Source organism: Hippocampus zosterae, chromosome 2, assembly GCF_025434085.1.
Source record: "Hippocampus zosterae strain Florida chromosome 2, ASM2543408v3, whole genome shotgun sequence".
In the NCBI taxonomy this organism is placed as follows: domain Eukaryota; kingdom Metazoa; phylum Chordata; class Actinopteri; order Syngnathiformes; family Syngnathidae; genus Hippocampus; species Hippocampus zosterae.
This window is the reverse complement of record NC_067452.1, coordinates 23,165,871-23,186,111: the sequence shown is the minus strand read 5'-3', so window position 1 is coordinate 23,186,111 and position 20,241 is coordinate 23,165,871. Positions and strand designations below refer to the sequence as shown.

Below are 20,241 nucleotides of genomic sequence, written 5' to 3'. Positions count from 1 at the left end.
AATCCTTTTGGATTAGAGGAGGGATAATGTTTTGGATTTGCCTATGCTTTACAGGCCATTCCAATATCTGGCCCATCACAAATAGATGTTTTTGACTCTCCATGGTTGGCACAGCGAATGTGGAAATCTGCTTTTACAGTTTTGAGTTTAGGGGTTTGAATCTGTCCTCTGTCTTCTTGTGGATTTTCTCTGCATGGGTATTCCTGTTTCCTCCCACGTTCCAAAACGTTTCTTAGATTAATTGAAGACTCTAGTTTGTCTTTAGGTGAGAATGTGAGTGTACATGCTTGTTTGTCTGTAGTTGCCCTGCAAGCGATTGGCGCCCAGTTGGCATGGGTAGATCTTAGCGTCTGACGGTATGATAGCCGTGACCAAAAATATTGCGGTATCGTGGACGGTATGAAAACAAAAACTATAAAATGACCTTTTCTGACTTAACTGGGGCTAAAAAAAGTTGAACTGCAAACAGGTAGCTAAATTACTCAACTCTGCAAGCAAAAAAAAAAAAGAAAAGAAGCACTTTCAACCATTTGCAGCTGCTACATGTGGTTACTGAAAACTTGACTTTTTAAAGTTTAAACTGCGAAACAGATTTTACACCTGTGTTGCAGGCGTAAAATGACACATTTGTGAGTAAATTTCAAATCTATAAATGAATGGCTATTGGTTTTTCAAGGTGATTTATTTATTGCAAGCTAAATTGTCAATCAAGTCCTCAATTTAGTTCCATTTTGTTCATTTTTACTAAATTGTAAAAATGCAAAATGGCATCAGAGTGCATAATCTCACATTCAAATTTGTGAGCTACACCTATGAAACAAATGCCTAGAACTAGTAATAATAAACAATTCAACAACCTTCATCACACCACAAATATGAAAACAAAAAGTAATTTTCAGTTGAATTAATTAAGATTCAGGATTGAGCTGTCTTTTCCATACATCCATCCGTTTTATAATCCATTTATCCTCACAAGGGTCACGGGCGTTCTGGAGCCTGTCCCAGCTGTCTTGGGGCAGTAGGCCGGGGACACCCCGAACCGGTTGCCAGCCAATCGCAGGGCACACAGAAACGAACAACCATCCACGCTCACGCTCACACTCACACTGAGGGACAATTTAGAGTGTTCAATCAGCCTGCCATGCATGTTTTGGGAATGTGGGAGGAAACCGGAGTAAAACCACGCAAGCACGAGGAGAACATACAAACTCCACACAGGAGAGCCGGAGTCGAACCCCAAACCTCTGCACTGTGGGGCAGATGTGCTAACCAGTTGCCCACTGTACCTTAACGCCCGATATATCTTTTCTTTTGACTGATTTTTATTTTTCTGTTGTCAAGGATCCATGATGTCCGGTTCTGGAGCTGAAACCAATTCATGTTGGGTTGCTGTATTTGGGAGCCGTGTTGCCTGTTGCCCATGGCAACCTCGTTCAGTTATTAGGACAAAACACTGGATGTCTCACCCTCAAGCCCCCATCAAATCCACGATGGGCAGGTAAAAACTGAGAGGCCAGGAGTTGGCCATCTAAACCCACAAAGTGAGTCCATAAAGGGATATAAAACCATTGTCCTTAAGTTTGTCCTAAAAATGCCAAATGTAGCCATATAAAAATGCCTCTAAATGTTCGAGCCAAGCCGGCGCAATGCAAACTGTCTGCTGTCTCAAAGAGCAGCGGGCGTGCAGATGGCACTGCATCTCATTCACGCTTTTCAAGGTCTGCAAAACAGGCCAAAGGTAAACAGACTAAGACCAGTTCAACCCCAGGCTGCCGCTCAGGACTGGAACCTGGCTCGGTCTCCACACCCATTTCAAAAGTACCTGGAGGTCAGGAATCAATGTCAAGGCTCGGTCCAAAGAAACCTGGAGGAGTAACACATACAAAGGAGACCAGTGGCTCCGCAACAGCCCCAGGGGGAAAAACGATGTCAATGGAAAACATCCAGTCTTTCAATGCGGCTTACGGCACTTCTGGCATATACTCCTGCGAGCGGGATGCTTTGGAACCCTCTGGAAGTTATCCTAAAGGCACCATGACACTTGGAAGGAACACCAGCCGCTTCTCCCACAGTGGCCGTGGTGCGGGCAGCAACCCAAATGTCAACTCCACTGACTCGATTCACCCATCCAACCACTACGGCAAAGGCCGAAACGTTCGCCCTGCAGGGACTTGCAGTCTACAGCGGCAGTCGGGGAGACGCCCACAGGCGCTGGACTCGAGCGATCACGAGGCGCCTTCTGCATCTGATCTTCAGGCTCAGCTGAGAGAGCTCCAGAGGGAAAATGACAGCCTAAGAAAAGAATTGGATGGAAGCAAGGATGGAAAGACGGGCCACAGTATTAACAGTGCCCGCCTTTGGAGTGTGGATGCCAAGGGAGACAAAGGCATGAGGCGGGAGGATGGAGCAAGGAGCTCTGCACTCAAGGACTGTTACAAGGAAGATCAAGATAACATTCAGGTAAGTCATCATCCTTGTTTTCATCTCATATTTGACCATTTTTTTTATAACCAGTTTAAATGAATGAACCACCAGTGTTCATATCCACGGCAATGGTCCTGCACTTTGCACCAAACGAGTCAACATGTACGTCAACAGTGAGTCATGTTCACACAAGTAAATCTGTGTTCGTTTCTATTTGTGTGTCTCACGCAGATGTCAAACCTCTTCTCATACCTTATGTGTAGCCGTCATTCAGGTTGCAAAGAAAAGCTACTTTCCACTTCACTTGGAAAGATGCTTTCAAGGCTTCGTGCTTGAGTTTCCATGGGAACTGGCCTTCTTAGTGCTTACCAGAGTCCAACACAGCTTAAAAGCTACTCCTGAAAGCATTGTTGTAATGTGTAACTGAGTAAAAAAACGAAGAAAAAAAAATGTTGTTCCTGTACTTGAGTGGGATTTTCACATATCTGCACTTTACTGTTATATTTCTAGCAACTTTCATGTTTGCGCCACTGCATCTCCTAAATACTCTGAATCATCTACCTTAACCTTCTTAGGATTGGACTGATAGGGACTTTTTTTATTTATGATTTATTTGGCAGAAAAAAGAAAAACCCTCTGGTAACCAATTAATTGGACAATTAATGTTGTATTGTAATGTTGTATTTACAGTAATTAATAAGGTTGAACAGTTTACTGTTTCGCACGAATTTGTCACGAATTGTGGTCCTTGAGGCTCGCTATCTTGCATTTTTTAGATTTATCCCTCCTCCAACAGACCTGATTAAAATGATCAGGATTGTTATCAGGTTCCTCCGAAGCTTGTTTGAGCTGATCATTTGAATCAGCCCTACTCGGTGTTAAACTTTCCAATAGAAGAATAAAAAAAAAAAAATCTCTTCTGGTTGCCCCACTCGCAGTTTGATGAGAAATTAAGAATATAGTGGACCACTGCTATTCGGCAGGGGGTTGCCGCTAGGGACTGAATCGGTCTGCGGATAGCGAAAATGCATTTGAGAGAAAAAAAATGAACCCACAAAAATTATTCTAAAAATGCTGATAAACCTCGAATGTGTATTGTTCATAAATATGGAGGAAAAGGGAAAAAACAAACACACAAACCCCCACCAAAACTCCATACTAAACAAACACAGACTATATTATAAAAAAATGTTTTAAATCTTGAAAAGAAATCTGCAAATTGTGACACTTTTCTGGAGTACCAGCGAAGAGCGAGCACTGGGAGATTGACCACACTCAAAGGCCAGAAAGACGGTTCATAATCACATCTCAACACCTCTTATTCTCTTATTTCAATATTTTAGCGTACATTTTTTTTCATATTGTTTCCCCCATGTGTTTAAACTCTTGAGTTCAACTCATCTATCCCCTTCCTTGTTCCAGGGTGGATGATTCATTTTCTGTATCATTTATCCTTTGAGTCACCTTGCAAAGTTGTCAACATCCAAACTGTTTCATTTGCATACGGAATGTCACTTTCTCCCTCAGCTGTGCCAATTATTGCCAAACAGACTCCCACCTAACCATCTGCTGTGTATGCATGTACCGGTACATATTGTGTGTGTGTACTGACCTAGTGTTTAGTTTTAGCATCTTGCGGTGACCTGTAAGGGAGGGAGGAATGTCACCCACGCCTCCTTTCATCTCAGCTGCGTGTCCTTGGTGCCACCCACCTTTTAAATATGAGAGCAGAACAGGAATATTCAGTTTTGGGGTTTTTTGACAATCTGTCAAAGACAATTTGACCTTTGTGGCGGCTCTCTGAAGGCCTATTTGACACCTTCCATAATGTCAGTCCGGGGCTGGACTGGCACTAAAAATCAATTCTGGTCCAGAACAGCCAGTACAGGATGAGCCTTGGGCATCTGTGTGTGCACATGCTTGTTCATCCACAAGGGCTTTTGCGAGTGTGCGTGCCCGTAACTAAAAGAGAAAATTGATGTTTCACGTATCATCCATAGGCAGGGTTTCATAGAGTACATTCACATAATGTCTCGAACCTGGTCCAACACAATAATCATACAAGCAGGATCAAGTCTTAAGTAAAAAGCAATTTTTTGCTGATCTTAATTTACAAGACAATGCCATTTTATATGCCTTTGCTCTGATTATAGTCTGCTTCTATCTCATGCGCTAATTTGCCCTGGCGAGCTAACAGTCAATCAGAACTGACAGTTTTGTATGGTGTGATTAATGGTCCATTTATTCAAATTGCATCTGAAAGATACAATGACCCCAAAATCAATTAATTCTTCCAAATTCTAAATTGCCTGGTGATCAATCCAGAGCGTTCTAAATCAACAAGGACATAATTCAGCCCGTAGGCTCTAAAGTAGTGGTTCTTAACCTGGGTTCGATCGAAACCCAGGGGTTCGGTGAGTCGGTCTCAGGGGTTCAACGGAACCTCTGCCATGGAGCGTATTAGTTATGACACGCCCTCCTGGCCATCACTGGCTGCAGATCATCACATTGCTTGTCGAATCAGTGTTGTGGAAAATTTAGTTCGCTTGGTCGTCAACATGTGACTGTCGTACAATTAAAAAAAAAAGTACTGTATACTTATCTCTTGAAATTTTATTTACTTTTTTCAGTTTTTAATAAATGTGTGTGTTTTTTATGTCTTGAATTTGTAAAAAAATATATTTTTATTTTTCACTCATGAAGGGTTCAGTGAATGTGCGTATTAACCGGTTGGGTTCGGTACCTCTAAAAAGGTTAAGAACCACTGCTCTAAAGGAAATGGAATGATAGATGATATATTATATTATTATATTATGACATTTGTTATAATAACTGCTCTAGTTTCATTTACACAAGTAGCAATCTTCCACCACGACATGTTTACCACGTGTACTTCTGTCCCCCTCCAACGCGACATTCATCATCTCACAATGTTTAAAAGTGAAATGCCGCCCCCGTGAGGACAAAGTATTCTACAAGCAGGTTTCAACTTTCTCGGTGGCTTTCTTCATGTGCTTCTGATTCATTGTACCCAATCAAACACTTGAACATAACAGAAGGATCTATTTTGTTTACTTTCTCCATTTTCTAACAGCTTCCACTGACAGTTGAGGAGCTCCAGGAGGAGCTGAGAGCTCACAGGGAGATGAACAGCCGCCTACAGCAACCCCATCAGCACGGGACCTCCGGTTCCTGTCGTGACATTAGCCTGGACCAGGAGCACAGAGGAGGGCTCAGTCCTGGCCGCACTCCCCGAGAAAGTCCCAGCAATCTCCACAGTTCTGGACCAAAGAACAGCCCGAGAGCGAGTCCCTCCAACACATTGAATCTAAGGCAGCAGGAAGCGGATGTCATCATCCACAGCTCTGGGTATGGCTCGGCCAGTCCGATAGCCGCACAGAGAGTCAGCCCAGCCGGCACGCTTCATCCCGGACCAAAACACAGCCCGAATCATGCAGCGATCCCCAACCCCAATTTGGTTCGGCGTTGCAGCCCTTGCCAAGTGCCAGGCTGTGATGGCTTCTCCTCACCACCTCTGGATCCGTCACATGAGAATTTTGTGCACCTGCAGTCGGAGCACGAGCGTCAGGCCAAGGAGCTGTTCCTGCTGAGAAAAACAATGGAAGAGATGGAGATGAGAATTGACTCTCAAAAGCAGACGCTGGGTGCCAGAGATGAGAGCATCCAGAGGCTCTTGGAGATGCTTCAGGGTCAAGGTCACGGGCAGTGGGGCCGGGGACAGAGAACGGGCATCTTAGCTATGGCTGCACAGGAGGCTGAAGCTCAACTCGAAAACATGCACGTAAAAGAGGTGAGTTTTGCTTGTTCTTCTCACATTTTGAATTTGTGCAAAAAGTCATGTAGATGAGGTCTTACCATCTTACCATATCTTGGAACGTTTGCCATTTCCCTCCATATGATTACCTCTATAGCTTCACAATCAAAACTGGCAAGACTGCATGCAATTTGAGATGGATAGTGGAAGAAAAAGTCTACACGTCCCTGTTCAAATGACAATTTTTTTGTGATGTAAAAAAAATAAATAAATTGAAAAAGATAAATCAGTGCAAAAATGTTCCATCGATGAGCAAGGATGTGTCATCTCTTGGAGTCAAAAATAAAACAAGTGGTTCATGAAGCATCTTGAAGCTTCATTTTCCCATCATTAGTATGAATACTTTTTGGATCGAGTCTATGTGCTACTACTACTATCTTTCTCCCCAAACATCACAGGAAATACCTGTATGGCATGTGTCTTACTTGTGTTTGCATATATTCTGCGTACCTCCTATAATTTCATTTTTTGGGCACAGAAATTAGACCACGAGGGACAGATTATCAAATCCATGTTCTGAATGATGACTTTTTATGTCTGTGTGTGTATACTAGCAGTATGTTCTTGGAGCTGCACATGCTCATGTGGAAGTTGGAAAAAAAATCTGATTTGGTTAAATGTGAGTCACGCGTTGCCCTTTAGTGGGCTACATTCATTGATTGATAAATGCAAATGTGGCCTTGCACAGGTCTGTATGTTATTATCCAAGCAGGCCAGGTGGATTGGCAGCGCACTGCTCTGGCCTCCTGCCTCCTGCTTTGGTTATTTTTAACTCCAAAATCTTCTTAGCTCTTAATTTCTCTACCTGTGTGTGTGCGTGCGTGCACACTCCTACTATTGTGTGTAGCACATTGGTTTCAAAACTATTCGCAGCAAGTGATTGTGTGCGTCACTGTTCGTAAATAAGGGCGCACATCTGGACACTGTCGGCTTAGCAACCCTACCAAGGCCACGCCCACTCTGGACTTGGGCATGGAATATCCACCCGTGCTGGGTCTCTCTGGCGATTGCGGCTCTTTTAATGTAACGTTTTCTGTGCAAGTGTGTGTGATAGGTGAGTACTTGTTCACCCACACATGCAAGCACATGCACACAAGATAGTATTCTATTTTTCAATTGTTTGGCAATTTGTCATGCATGTGCTTTCGGAGGTGGATGGCTTGGAGAAGGTGTGTCGATAAGTGGGGAAAGTGTTGTTTGAAGCTATATAAAAAGTAGTGCAGTCTTGTCATTTTTGTGTGGATGTGATAGTATATGTGTGTTCATACTTGTGTTACACAAGCTGACAAGCATAAGGGTACAAATGATTTGCCTGCCACGTGAATATTTGTTAATGGAGTGTGTCTAGTGACTGGATGTGTTTATTTAGTTTTTGGCTTTGAATGACATTTTAAGCACAAGCCTGCATGAATTCAGAGAATATTTTGATGTGACGTCCATTCTTGGAATGGCCTTGAGTTCTACTTCAAAAATAAAAACAACACATGTACACTGTATTTAAGGTAACAACAATCAGTCTCCAAAAAGCAAAGTAGCGGTGTTATCACAAGCTATCAGGTGGGGGAAATGATTGGTGTCATAAATGAATTCCCTAAATTATTTTCCACACATAATTACTACACCCGAAACATAAATTTCAAAGTACTTTTAAGCGCAGTGTGATCGAAATAAAAAGCTTGCAAATTCACTCAGTTTTGTCTAGTACTTTGGTTATCACTTCCATCACTTTTGTGGTCAGTGAAGAATTCTAAATGTCAAATGTCTGGGTTAACCGCTAATTAATCAAAAGATTTCTTTGCACGTGTTTAACTGTGAGGTAACCTTTTTCTTGTCAAGGCCTCTTGGCTATGTTGACTTGTCAGAGTGGTAAATTGGCCTCACACTTAGACTTTGATGGCTGTTACGGTAGTGCTGCACTGCTCTCACATATTTTGATTAGCTCCAGAGGAAGTTAGCACAACTGCCTTCCATTACCGTGGCCGTTATGCTCTTTTGAAATGACCCTGCTCATCTCGCTTCAGCTAAGATACTAAATGCTTAACACGTGTTGACTTTTCTTGTACTCTGTTTCGAGGGGTGATGATTCCTTGTTGTTATTTTAGTTAGTTAGTGAATTTGCATTGGCCTATTTTGGTTTCTTTTTTATTATTATTGTATTTATTTTATTTTTTTGCACTTCCTAATGGACAAACACTTATAGTTTTAGGGGACTGGTTAGTTTTAAGGGAACTTTCAAAGTAATTTTGGTGGTTAAAAATGCACAGAATGCATAGTAATTCCACAAGACTTGGTAGCGTTCAGGACTTGGAGATCTTCACCAGATGTCAAGTCACTTGAACCATCAGTCTGTGTTTATGTCTGGATGGTATGCTCATGAGGGGTTTGTATGGATAAAGTGTGCAGGCCATCATTCACCTGCTGGTGCCTGCTCTCAGGGGATGCTGCATGTAAATGCTTTTTTGGGTTTTTTTTTGTTCCTTTTTGTCTTCAAGTTAGTCAGCTGGCAGAATTTCTCAAATTGGTTAGATCTGCTTTGTTTGTAAAAGTGAACGTGTGGCGCACGCTTTCTATCTATCTATCTATCTATCTATCTATCTATCTATCTATCTATCTATCTATCTATCTATCTATCTATCTATCTATCTATCTATCTATCTATCTATCTATCTATCTATCTATCTATCTATCTATCTATCTATCTATCTATCTATCTATCTATCTATCTATTGCATATCTATCTATCTATTGCATATCTATCTATATATATTAGAGCTGTCAAACAATTAAAATATTTAATCATGATTAAAAATGCAACTGTCACAATTAACTCAATTAATCGTGATTACTCACACATTTTTTATTGTTTCTAAATTTCCTTTTATATTTTTTGTCCTATTTTTCCCCATTTTAATGCTCTCATCAACATGGAATCATGGAAAAGGCAAATATTTACTGAAACTTTTGATTTTCAATTTTACATGAACATTTTTTATTTGGAGCAGTTATTCACACCGTCACTGTCAGCCGAGCACAGAGAAGCTCCACCCTCTCTCTGTATTTATGTGGACACGGAACACTGTAAAATTCCACACAAAATTGTTCCAAACAAGTAACAATCGTGTCAGTGGCATACATCGTACTCAACAGGCTACCTGCTCTTTATTCACCAGAGGCTTATCAACCTAGTCTCTTATTTCTCTCCCGAAACAGTGTATTCTCCTGCTTGGTGTAACTTAGCCTTCTCCACTTCGTACAATTTCTGTAAATAGCTTGTAATGGAGGCTCTCGCTGGCAATCCGTAGTGGAGTCATTAGACGCAATGCGAATGATTTCAGCTTGAGTCTAGCTGTGGACAATGTTGACAGGCTTGCATGCAGTAGCCATACATTTAACTCTGGCTTCAGCAAATTTGTTTTTCGTTGTATTATCCATTTTCTTCGCTTCGAAATGATCCAGCGCTGTCTGTCTTAGACGAGGGGGCGGAGTACTCACATCAACTGTGTGTTTGCATTAAGTGGTATTTCAGACTGGATGTGCTATGACGACAGCTCAGTTTACGACTGCAAAACATACAGGTAACTTTGGTCTTGTCAGTGTAACCATCTGGCAACAAAGTAAACTTTCCATTCATAAACTCATTCCGTTTTCGGTGTCTCGCGCTGCCATGGCTGGCAAACCAGACATGGGCGTGGACCTGTGCAGCGCGCTTGTTGTTATGTTTCCGGGTTAGTTATAGAGCAACGTAACGTCCGCATTAATCTTGCGATAAAAAATGTAATCAGATAATTGATTTAAATTAATGCCAATAATATTGCGGTAAAGTGACAGCTCTAATCGGCTGGGTACCGAGGTACCGGGTTCGATTCCAGCTCCGGCTTCCCTGTTTGGAGTTTGCATGTTCTCTCCGGGCCTGCATGGGCTTTCTCCGGGTGCTCCGGTTTCCTCCCACATTCCAAAAACATGCATGGCAGGCTGATTGGGTGCTCTAAATTGTCCCTCGGTGTGAGTGTGGGCGTGGATGGTTGTTCGTCTCTGTGTGCCCTGAGATTGGCTGGCAACTGATTCAGGGTGTCCCCCGCCTACAGCCCGAAGACGGCTGGGATAGGCTCCAGCACCCCCCGCGACCCTAGTGAGGATCAAGCGGTTCGGAAAATGTGTGTGTGTGTGTGTGTGTGTGTGTGTGTGTGTGTGTGTGTGTGTGTGTATATATATATATATATATATATATATATATATATATATATATATATATATATATAAAATATCTCAACTCATTCACTCTCAGAGACGCACCTAAGTGCAATGTAGAGTGTTCTCTGAACTCACCAAGACGAACTATTCACACTCACAGACACACCTCAGTACAATGTAGAGCAGTGGTCACCAACATGGTGCCCGCGGGCACCAGGTAGCCCGTGAAGACCACTTGAGTAGCCCGCCAGTGCCTGGACATTGTGATTTGCTAGTAGAAATTATGATTTAAAAATGCAAACATTGGCAGTACTGTGAGACATTTCGAAACACGATCAAAGTCTGACAATTTAAATCATCAAGTATTAAAAATAACCCATCCTCATATTATTGAAGGTATTTTGGACAAATATGTTATTTCAGACGTGTATCAATTTGGTAGCCCTTCACACAATCGGTACACATGAAGTTGCTCTCACCCTCAAAAATGTTGGTGACACCTGATGTAGAGTGTACTATAAACTCACCAAGCATGTGAGAAAACTCACGCAGGCACTGGGACAACGTGCCAAATCCACACGTACAGTACAAGCCAGTCGCTCGCCGTGCTTTGCAGTACTAACATTAACCACAAAAGGGCAGTGTTCTCTTGGATTTATTGTACCTGCAGCATTTAGCGTGAGCTCTCTCTCTCTCTCTCTCTCTCTCTCTCTCTCTCTCTCTCTCTCTCTGTCTCTCTCTCTCTCTCTCTGGAACACTCATTTTATTTCATGCAAAAATGCGATTTGACATATTTAAAATGGGATTTACCAAGAGTTTGCATAACATCACACTATAGATTAGCTATTGCGGTTTTGTTGCGTTGGCCCATTGCATCAAGCAAAAAACAAAACTTTCACGACCATTTTTGCTGTCAATAATCAGCTTTTGCTCTGGGTAGTAAGAGACCTCCCCATTTCCCCTTTCCTGCTATTCATATGCTGACTTGTTATTATTATTTGAAGTCAAGATGGCGCCCGAGTAGGCAGCCGTCAGCAAGTGCTCTCATGAGCCTTGCTTTTTTTTGTTGTTCTTGTGTTTCTTTTGTCACTTTGTGTTTGTTGTTACGTCGTGTGGACTTGATGTGGACCTTTTTCAGCATTTTTTGGCCACGACATTCATCAAGGAGGAGACTCTGTGCTTGGTGGTTGCGCCTTCTCCGCAGCATGGGTATACCAGCACTGTTTTTGACTGGAGGAATGTCGGCGCCATTTGACTGTCGTTGCTGGACAGTCCGGGACGCTTGTGTCTTGCGCCTGTAATGGGCAGCATTTTTCACAGCCCCGCTTTGTTCAGCGGAGAGATCGGTGCTGTTGAACGGTCTCCAGCTGGATGGATGGAGGTCTTGAGGAGCCGACGATGAGAAGAAAGGAGCGTTGGCGCGGAGTGCCGATGCGGATTTGGAGCTGGGAGTCGCGGCTTGGAGTTTGAAGCGGATTACGTGGGACAGGAGAAGTGAACTAATCTCTTTTCGTCAATGGATGCTACAGCTTTGTGTTTGCTTTCAAAACTTAGCTTGTAGCAGACGTGTGCACATTTTCAGCATGACGTCTCTGATCCACTGGAGAAAGGACACTTTGATCCTCTCCTCTTTCATCTAGAACTGCTTCAGACAACAAAGTGTATGCAGAAAATTGGTGAAGATTGAACGACTGTCTGTGTCCTATGTGTTGTCTTGTGTTATTTTTGTTATTTTGACTTCAAAATGGCGCCGCGAGAGTGGCTGCCTTTCCAGCAGCTCCTATATTTTGTTGTTCTACTTCTTACTTTCATAACTTTGCTGCTGTGAATTGGGAATTTCTCCATTGTGAGACTAATAAAGGTTTTTCTTATCTTATCTTATTATTGTTGTTATTGTTATGATTATTGTTAATGGTATTATTTAATATTTTTCTTAACTTGTGCAATGTACCACAGAGCACATTTTCTCTGCCTGAATGTCTTCTTAGGTCACCCAACCCAATCACCTGCAGTTTCTAGCCTACACTGGCTATTTGGTTCTGGCAGCCAGTAAACATGAGAAATCCCTGAAGATTACCATTAGAAGACGTTTCCATACATCATCACAAATCAACCCCCAGAACTTCCCTTTTCCCACCAACACTCGGGAACCACATGCTTGCCTTGCTCTGTTGATCTCCCAGAATGTCTAACCAGAAAACGTTACCGGGACAAACTGACACCCCTGACAATCTCACAAACACACCCACTCCCTCTATTCAGTGAGTTATGTGAGGCCTTGTCATGTGTCTTTTTGAATGATCTAAATCCTCTGAGTTGAGATAGGCTGACACATTTATTGCAAGCAAATGTTTTAGCTTTTTCTTCCACTCACTGATGGAGAAAGAATGGGAATGTGAGTGATGCATCTGTATATACATAGCACTTTGCATGTTCTGCGTGGTGTCTATGACACCATTGCCTTCAGGCTAGAATTGAACTTTTTGACCGTATCCATCTCTCAGGATGCCAGCATTTATTGCTATTGTGTTACCTTTGATCCTATTAATTCCATATGTTAGCTGTTCTGACGCGTGGGGGCAAGCTGACAATGTTTGATGACATGCTCCTCTTGAATATTTCAAATCCTCCACTGGGGGACACAGAAGTGCCGTGAAAACAGTCAACGAGAAGTCAAACTGGGCCATTTTTGAGGGCCGCAGTCATTCTTGAATTTGAGTCAACACACAGTGACACAATAGTGCACACATGGTCAGTGGGCAGCAACAGACATGCTCTTAGAGGAGTAATCCCTCCTTAAACACAAGTGAATAGTACAAGAGGATCAGGCTCGTCTCCTCTCATTTCTTGGGGAGAACTTCATAAGATTCCAGCTTGTCTCAATCTACCACAGTACTGTACATCGGGGTTTCCCTTTACCGCTTTACCACATCTAAGCCGATTTCTTTTTTTCTTTTTTTTTTAAACTGTCAGGCAATCTTTCTGTATGTCTAAGAAAGAAACATTGAATTTCATAACAAGGCTGACAGTGGTGGTGTCAAAGGTCTGAGCCAACCTGTCACATCTTTAAAGTTCAGCAATCAGTCTTGTGTGAATTCTCATGGATTATTTTCTGATATCAAATGAGATTCAACATCAGTCTGACATTCTCACCTCGGTCTCAATCTTTCGTTGACTTTCATGTCTGGGCCAGAATTGTGTTGATTTGGAAAAATATCCAATCCCAGATGCTCAACGTAATTGGGGTGAAATGCAGTATTGGTTCATGTTTTGTGTCAGGAATCTGTCGTGTGCAATTTTGAACCCATTCTTTAACTGTTTGCTTTTGCCAGGATCGATTACCAGTTGCAACGTTTTGATGTGTTGGAAAAGGTGTTTCAGGGGTTAAGCTTGTTAGCCGTCAATGTGCAGTTGCGCCCTACTTCTCAACAGCAGTGTAGGAGTGGATATGGACTTCCTGTGCATTAGAGCAAGAAAGCTTTGAGTAAAGTATGCTCAACTTCTCTGTGATGCTGACCAGAATTAGCTGAATAGAAAATGTTGGATGGATAGAATTTCCCAGAGCTGCGGCAATTTACAGGAAATTACCAAGACTTTAGTCATCACACTTCAAGTCTGTGTTGTTTATCCAGAAAATAACAAGTGGAAAGCGGTGATGCTGCAAATGTTTGCCTTCAGGAGCTTCATTGGAGAAAATAATTTAGGGTGAGACCTCCTAAATAGTTCCGCTTCATTTTGTATCTTACTATGTGGTTGTGAAGGGGTATTTATGAGTAAATGCTATGAAACACCCAAAGATCTCCAGACCTTGCTGGTCTCAGTTCAGGTCAGTGTTCACAACTGTACAATAAGAAAGACACTGGCCAATTGTAACTTTTTTGAAGATGTGCAGCACATTACGTCTGGGGTAAAAATGGCACGGCATTTGATTACAAGAATATTATGTCAACCGTGAAGCATGGTGGTGGCATTGTGATGGTCTGTGGCTGCTTTGCTACCCCAGGAGCAGCACAACTTGCTGTGACCGATGGGACAATGAATTCTACTGTGTACCAGAAAATCCTGAAGGAGAATGTCCAACAATCAGTTTACGCGTTCAAACTAATGCACTCTCGGTTCATGTAGCAGGACAACGATCCGAAACACACCAGCAAGTCCACACCCCCTCCCCTAAAAACAAAAAACAAACAAAAAACAAAATTGAGGTTGTAGACTGGCCAAGTCCAAGTCCAGATTTGAATTCAATTGAGAAAGACTCATCACCAATCATCGCAAACGCTTGATTTCAGTTATTGCTGCCAAGGGCGGCACAACACATTATAAGGTTCAAGGGGAAATTACTTTTTCATATAGGGACAGTTCGGTTTGGATTTTTTCATGTCTAAATAAATTTGCATTTGCATCTCGAAACTTAATTTTCTATTTCCTTGGGTTGTCTCTGTTTGATGTTAAAATTAATTTGATGAACTGAAATCTTTGTGTGTGATAAATATGCAAAGAAAACAGAAATCAGGAAGGGATCAAATACTTTTTCACGGCACTGTAAGTTTAATTATTGATGGGAAGCTGAGCACATGCGCAGGCAGACAGTGTTGCTGCAAAAGTGTTAGTACGCCAGACATCTTCAGTAAAGACTGAGGACAGAAGACTAAGTGAGCAATAAGCAAAAAAAAAAAAAAAAAACCTAGTGAGAGGATGTAGATCATATGAACAGGTCTCCAATCTGCGATAGGTCTGAGCCGGTGAGCTCAACAGAAAGAGGTAAGTGCACCTGCTTCTTGAGACAAAATACATTTTAGGGGAGGGCCCAACAGGGAAGTTACTTTAAATATATTATATTATTTCTTGCAAAAGCATTTAAAACCTTTATTTGAATTGCTTGGAGCAAGGCATTCTGGAGCGCTAAACATGATGAGCCGCCAAGCATATTTCTATCGAGTTCCTCCTCAAGAGCTCCATCGACGGAACCAGCAGGCAGACCCAGCAAAGTGCAGGGCTTTGCAGACCGTCATTGATATGAAGGTAGGACTTCCTACAATACAGAAGTGAAGAATTGCCACAGTGATTCTGATTCGTGTGTAAGCTAAGCATGCTTTTTGTGAGGCGGGGGCAATTTATTTATTTATTTTATTCAACAACACACATGCAGCAGCATTGTCTATCACCTATGACTACAAGCACAATTATTGATGAGCTCTGCTGTTATGTGAGCAGAAGTGGAAACCGTCCAGAATACTGCTGTCCCTGCTACTCGTGATAATGAGTCAGAGTATTCATGCCCAAGTATATTACAAAGTTGTGTACTAGTTGTGTATCAGTTAGTTTCAAATGCCACGTATGGAAGCTTTTGCTCACAGCACAAACCTTTGAAGTCATCAGGGCGGTGAAAAAAATTGCAGTCGTCGCCATATGTGGAGGTGTGCACTACCGCAAAGACAGCCAACAAACCCCCCCGCCCCCCCAAATACTTACATTCTCACCCGCATACACGAATGTGGCTCCACAACACTATGGACGTATGCATACTTCTGATACGTCTGACTTTTAACAAACTGCACATATGCACGTTTGGCATGCTCACAGTACATTTACATTGGGGGCCCTATTTTCATCGACATAGGCATACATACACTTGGCGTAATCACTGATGCATCTGCATTTCTGCAAGACTTGTTTACCGTGTTTGGGGATAGGGCAGGCCGCGCCACACTATGCTGGATGTTGGTGGACCTGACACTTTGGTTACAGAAAATATATTTTAGATCAACTAAAAGCAAGTCTAAGTTGTGGCGCAGATGGTCTAACATGATTTCGTCTTTATCATTTTTTTCATTTATTTTGTCCCACACAGACATACAAAAGTCTACCTGCAGATGCCCACTTTGCAGTGTGCAACTTTACCTCATGTGCAAGTACAGATCTTCTTGCAATTCAATCTAAACGTACAGTACTTTGCGCAGACTGAGCAAGTACTCCAGCAAGTCCGTTTTGCTTCTCATACCTCTCCTGCGCCGTATTTAAATGGGATGAGGGTAGACTCTTGGATTAGTTGGGAATCAAGTCGGCTGGGATCACTCCCGCAACAACGCAAACCCCTATCTCTATGAAAAGACCAAAAGAAAGAAAACCCAACCCGAGAGCACGGTTGGACTGCACTTTGAGCTGGACAAAAATAGGTCTCTCTTTTATTGAAAGAATGAATTAAAGGTGAAACAAATCCTGTTAAGCATCCAGTACAATGTTTTTTGCTTGGCTACAATGACGCCGTTGCTGAATAATCCTGTCCATTGTTGCCGTCTGTAATGAGTCTGTCATGTGCACCTGGAATTTTCCCTTTGTGATTGCAGAACACTGCGCCTCCTTTCTGTTTTGATCCTGATGTTATCTGGCAGGTACAGTGATGAGTGCTTTCTTGATCTTTCTGTTTTCACCTTGAGCTTAAGTCTTCTAAGCTTGGAATTCTGTGCATTCATACATTTCATATTGCATCAATTTTGGGACCAGCTGGTTCTGAATGTCAAATCGATAAGTGTCTCTGTACTTTATTTGGCCTAGCCTTCTTTCTTTCTTTGTCTTTGCCTTGAGTTACTTTTGCAGAAATTCAACAGGCACCCTGAAATCTATCGACAGAGACTATCGTCCATATTCTGTCGAGTTTGTGCCTCCTCAGATATTCTATTTACATTACTTGAGAACCATAGTGATATCTTAACAACGGTTGGGAAGCTAAACCCCAAACTTTGCCTCAGTGTGTGGAAATTTGCATGGTGTCCGTGTCCTTTTTGGAGCGTGTTTGCTGCACCGTGTTCTGGTCAGGGGGCTGATGTCAGAGATAGTAATGGAGGTCAGATGCTTCCATGTTGCCTGTGGCGTGTGCTGATGGCATCATGCAATCTGCTTCCATTTATTCAATTCCCGTTCTCTTCTCATCCAAGGTTTAGCATTCAACGTATGTATGAACACATGCAGCTAAACAATCTCAGGATCTGCCCATGGCAGAACCTTCCATTCCCTCAGCCATACTTGGTTGCCAGCCTTGACGTTTCCCGTCCCTTACTCAGACGTCTCTGTATAAAGCCTACAAAGCGGGTGTTTACTTTATGATCTTTAGCATCAAATGTCAAATCAGACTTGTTTGTTTTTGTTGCCCTCTCCGTAATAGCCATTGCAATTGCCACTTGTTATTGTGAACAAGTGGCAATAGTTATATTCTTTTGATGGCTTCCTTGAGATCTAAGACCCTCTCTCTTTAACCTTACCAAAGCTTTCCATTTGGTAACAGCGTATGGCCGTTTTTACATCACGATCAAAAGCTTTTTACACCCCTCTAGTTTTATGCATGAGTGTGTGGATGACCAAATGGACGGCTTGAAAGAAACATGGTCGTTTAATTGGTGACATGTAAGACCGACAATCTCCTATGAAAGTTAAATGTGCCTGCTGTTGCTGGTGCAGGACACCAAGATCTCTTCATTGGAGAGGAACATCAGAGACTTGGAAGATGAGGTCCAGATGTTAAAGACCAGCGGCCTGCTGCACCCTGACGACAGGCAGGATGAGTTCAAACAAGTGGAGGTCTACAAGAGCCATTCTAAATTTATGAAGAACAAGGTAGAATGGCCTGCATGCTAGAAGGAAAACTTTTACAGTAGCTCCGTTGCATGCTAATGTGTTTGGCATGATAAAGCATGGGCCCACAGGTGATGGTTTTGTGTCCAGTAGAGTTGTCCCTTATCGGTATTTCATGGAAGATCAACTTTTGTTTTACCAAAAAAGATGCTAACTCTGTTCCACTCTGGGATTGCTGTCCAAGTGCCTCTCAACTTTATTGTATGACATCACTCACATTTGCTACAAGCTGAGTTTGAAACTAAACAAGCAACGGTAGTTTTGTCACAACTAATAATTCATCCACATACAGAAAGTTCAAATTCTCCTGTTCCATTTCGTCCTCTCTCTTGCTCCAGTTTTTAGCGCCGCTTCTCATCCCTTTCCGTATTTCCTCCGGCTCCACATTGGTGGGGTGAAACTCCTCACAGCCACACTATGGCAGACAGTCCAACAGCGCCGTCATTCTCTGCTCAGTCAAAATGCAGTTGTTGGGAACTTGTAAACATGCTGCCTGTAAGGGCTCATAAACAAAAATGGGGCTGTCACGAATAGACTTAACACCGATCTGATCAGCTGCATCGGATCGGCAAACATTTTGCACTTCATGCAAAACTGGTAATGGGGTGTAATGTAATCAATGATGTTGGATCCGCAAAATAAGACATTAAAGCAAAGACATTTGTCTGCTTTGCAATTTTTTTTTTTAATTCACTCTTGCCGATGCCTTTCCAATGCTATTACATGCTCGCAACAGTAACACTGATGGCAAAAAAAGACCAAATTAATTACTACAGCCTGTTGCAGCATACTGTATAATCTCTGACATGCAAATGCTGTTTGTTTATGACAACTCAGCTTTGCAAAGCAAGACATTTTGTTTTCTCTTTCCTGCAGTGATTCTTCATTGGCACACATAGAAAGTGTCACATGCACATTGGTTTAAATATATTCCAAATGTGATGTCATGCATTTTATACAGACGCTGCCAGTTTAGCATCTTTTCTCAATTGTTAATTTGTGTTCTTTATTTGCAAATCGTGTACGGGCAGGAACTACTGTAACATGACAAGAGCAGCAAGAATTGGTTAGATGTCAAGAACAACCATTTAATTGCTGGTTGCCATGGTGTTACAGCCCCTATGGATGTTCCCATTTAAATCAACTCTGAAGGGAATTCAAGTGATTATACAGACTCGGCAGGACAGAATTCTAACGTGCATGGATACATGTGTCTCATTCCGACAGTTGTCTGTGTTCAATTTTGGCTTCCACCATTTGTATGAGAACAGCATGTGCAATTCATTGGCATCGTTTGTTGTGTGCTGGAGTGCGACTGGGAGAAAGAGTGTCACTGTTTGCACGTGGTGCGTGCTATCATTTGCATCAGTCCCCACAAACTGGCTGACATTTTGTGTGTCTGTGTGTGTGTGTGTGTGTGTGTGTGTGTGTGTGTGTGTGTGATTGCCAGATAGAGCAGCTGAAGCGGGAGCTGAACAGGAAGGAGCCTGAGATGCAGGCCCTGCAGACCAAACTGGAAACACTAGCCAATCAGAACTCAGACTGCAAGCAACACATCGAGGTGCTTAAAGAGTCCCTCAACGCGAAGGAGCAACGTGCCAATACGCTGCAGACAGAGGTTAGTTGATATGCAAGCACAGGTGCAAAGAAATACTTTGACAGACACACATTCTCACAATTAGACTGTTCAAGATTAAAGCTGTCGAATGGCTACAAGAGGAGGCCATCTTTGAAGTTCCTAAACGTGATGGCTGTGATGATTTTATCTGTGCTATGAGCGATGGAGGTTGCATGGACCGAGATGGTGTGCATGTGAAACCAGGGAGCATTTAACATTTTTCTCCATCACTCTCAAGACTTGGAACTGATACTTCAGATCTCCCTGTTCCCCCGTTGAGAGTGGCCTGCTAACTTTGTCCAGTCATCATTACAGGAAGCAATTTGGGCCAAAATTAGGCCTAATTGGCCATACATGCGTCAGGAATTTTGGCTCTTGTCGTGAATACATCATACTTATAGGGACTGGTTTCAGTGGGTGGTTTGGATTTCAGGGGTGGTTTGGTGAAAGCTTTTATATGCCCCAGCCCCTTCCCTAACCCCGAGCTGATGAACAATTGACAGTGTAGACATAATAATTTTATTAAATACTCTGAAGAATATAT

At 42.4% G+C, this 20,241-nt stretch overlaps 1 protein-coding gene across 4 annotated transcripts in view; it reads left to right on the top strand.

Annotated features, from left to right (window-relative positions):
* LOC127595580 (ERC protein 2-like) overlaps positions 1–20,241 on the top strand; it is a 175,269-nt gene that overhangs the window by 1,163 nt on the left and 153,865 nt on the right. For 3 of the 4 annotated variants that reach the window (XM_052057190.1, XM_052057191.1, XM_052057193.1), the window contains exons 2-5: positions 1,342–2,460; positions 5,519–6,235; positions 17,906–18,061; positions 19,530–19,697. In XM_052057190.1, the coding sequence (XP_051913150.1) occupies positions 1,615–2,460; positions 5,519–6,235; positions 17,906–18,061; positions 19,530–19,697 (1,887 nt within the window). In that variant the 5' untranslated portion in view covers positions 1,342–1,614. The remainder of the gene's footprint in view (positions 1–1,341; positions 2,461–5,518; positions 6,236–17,905; positions 18,062–19,529; positions 19,698–20,241) is intronic. The other variant, XM_052057192.1, reaches the window with a different exon arrangement.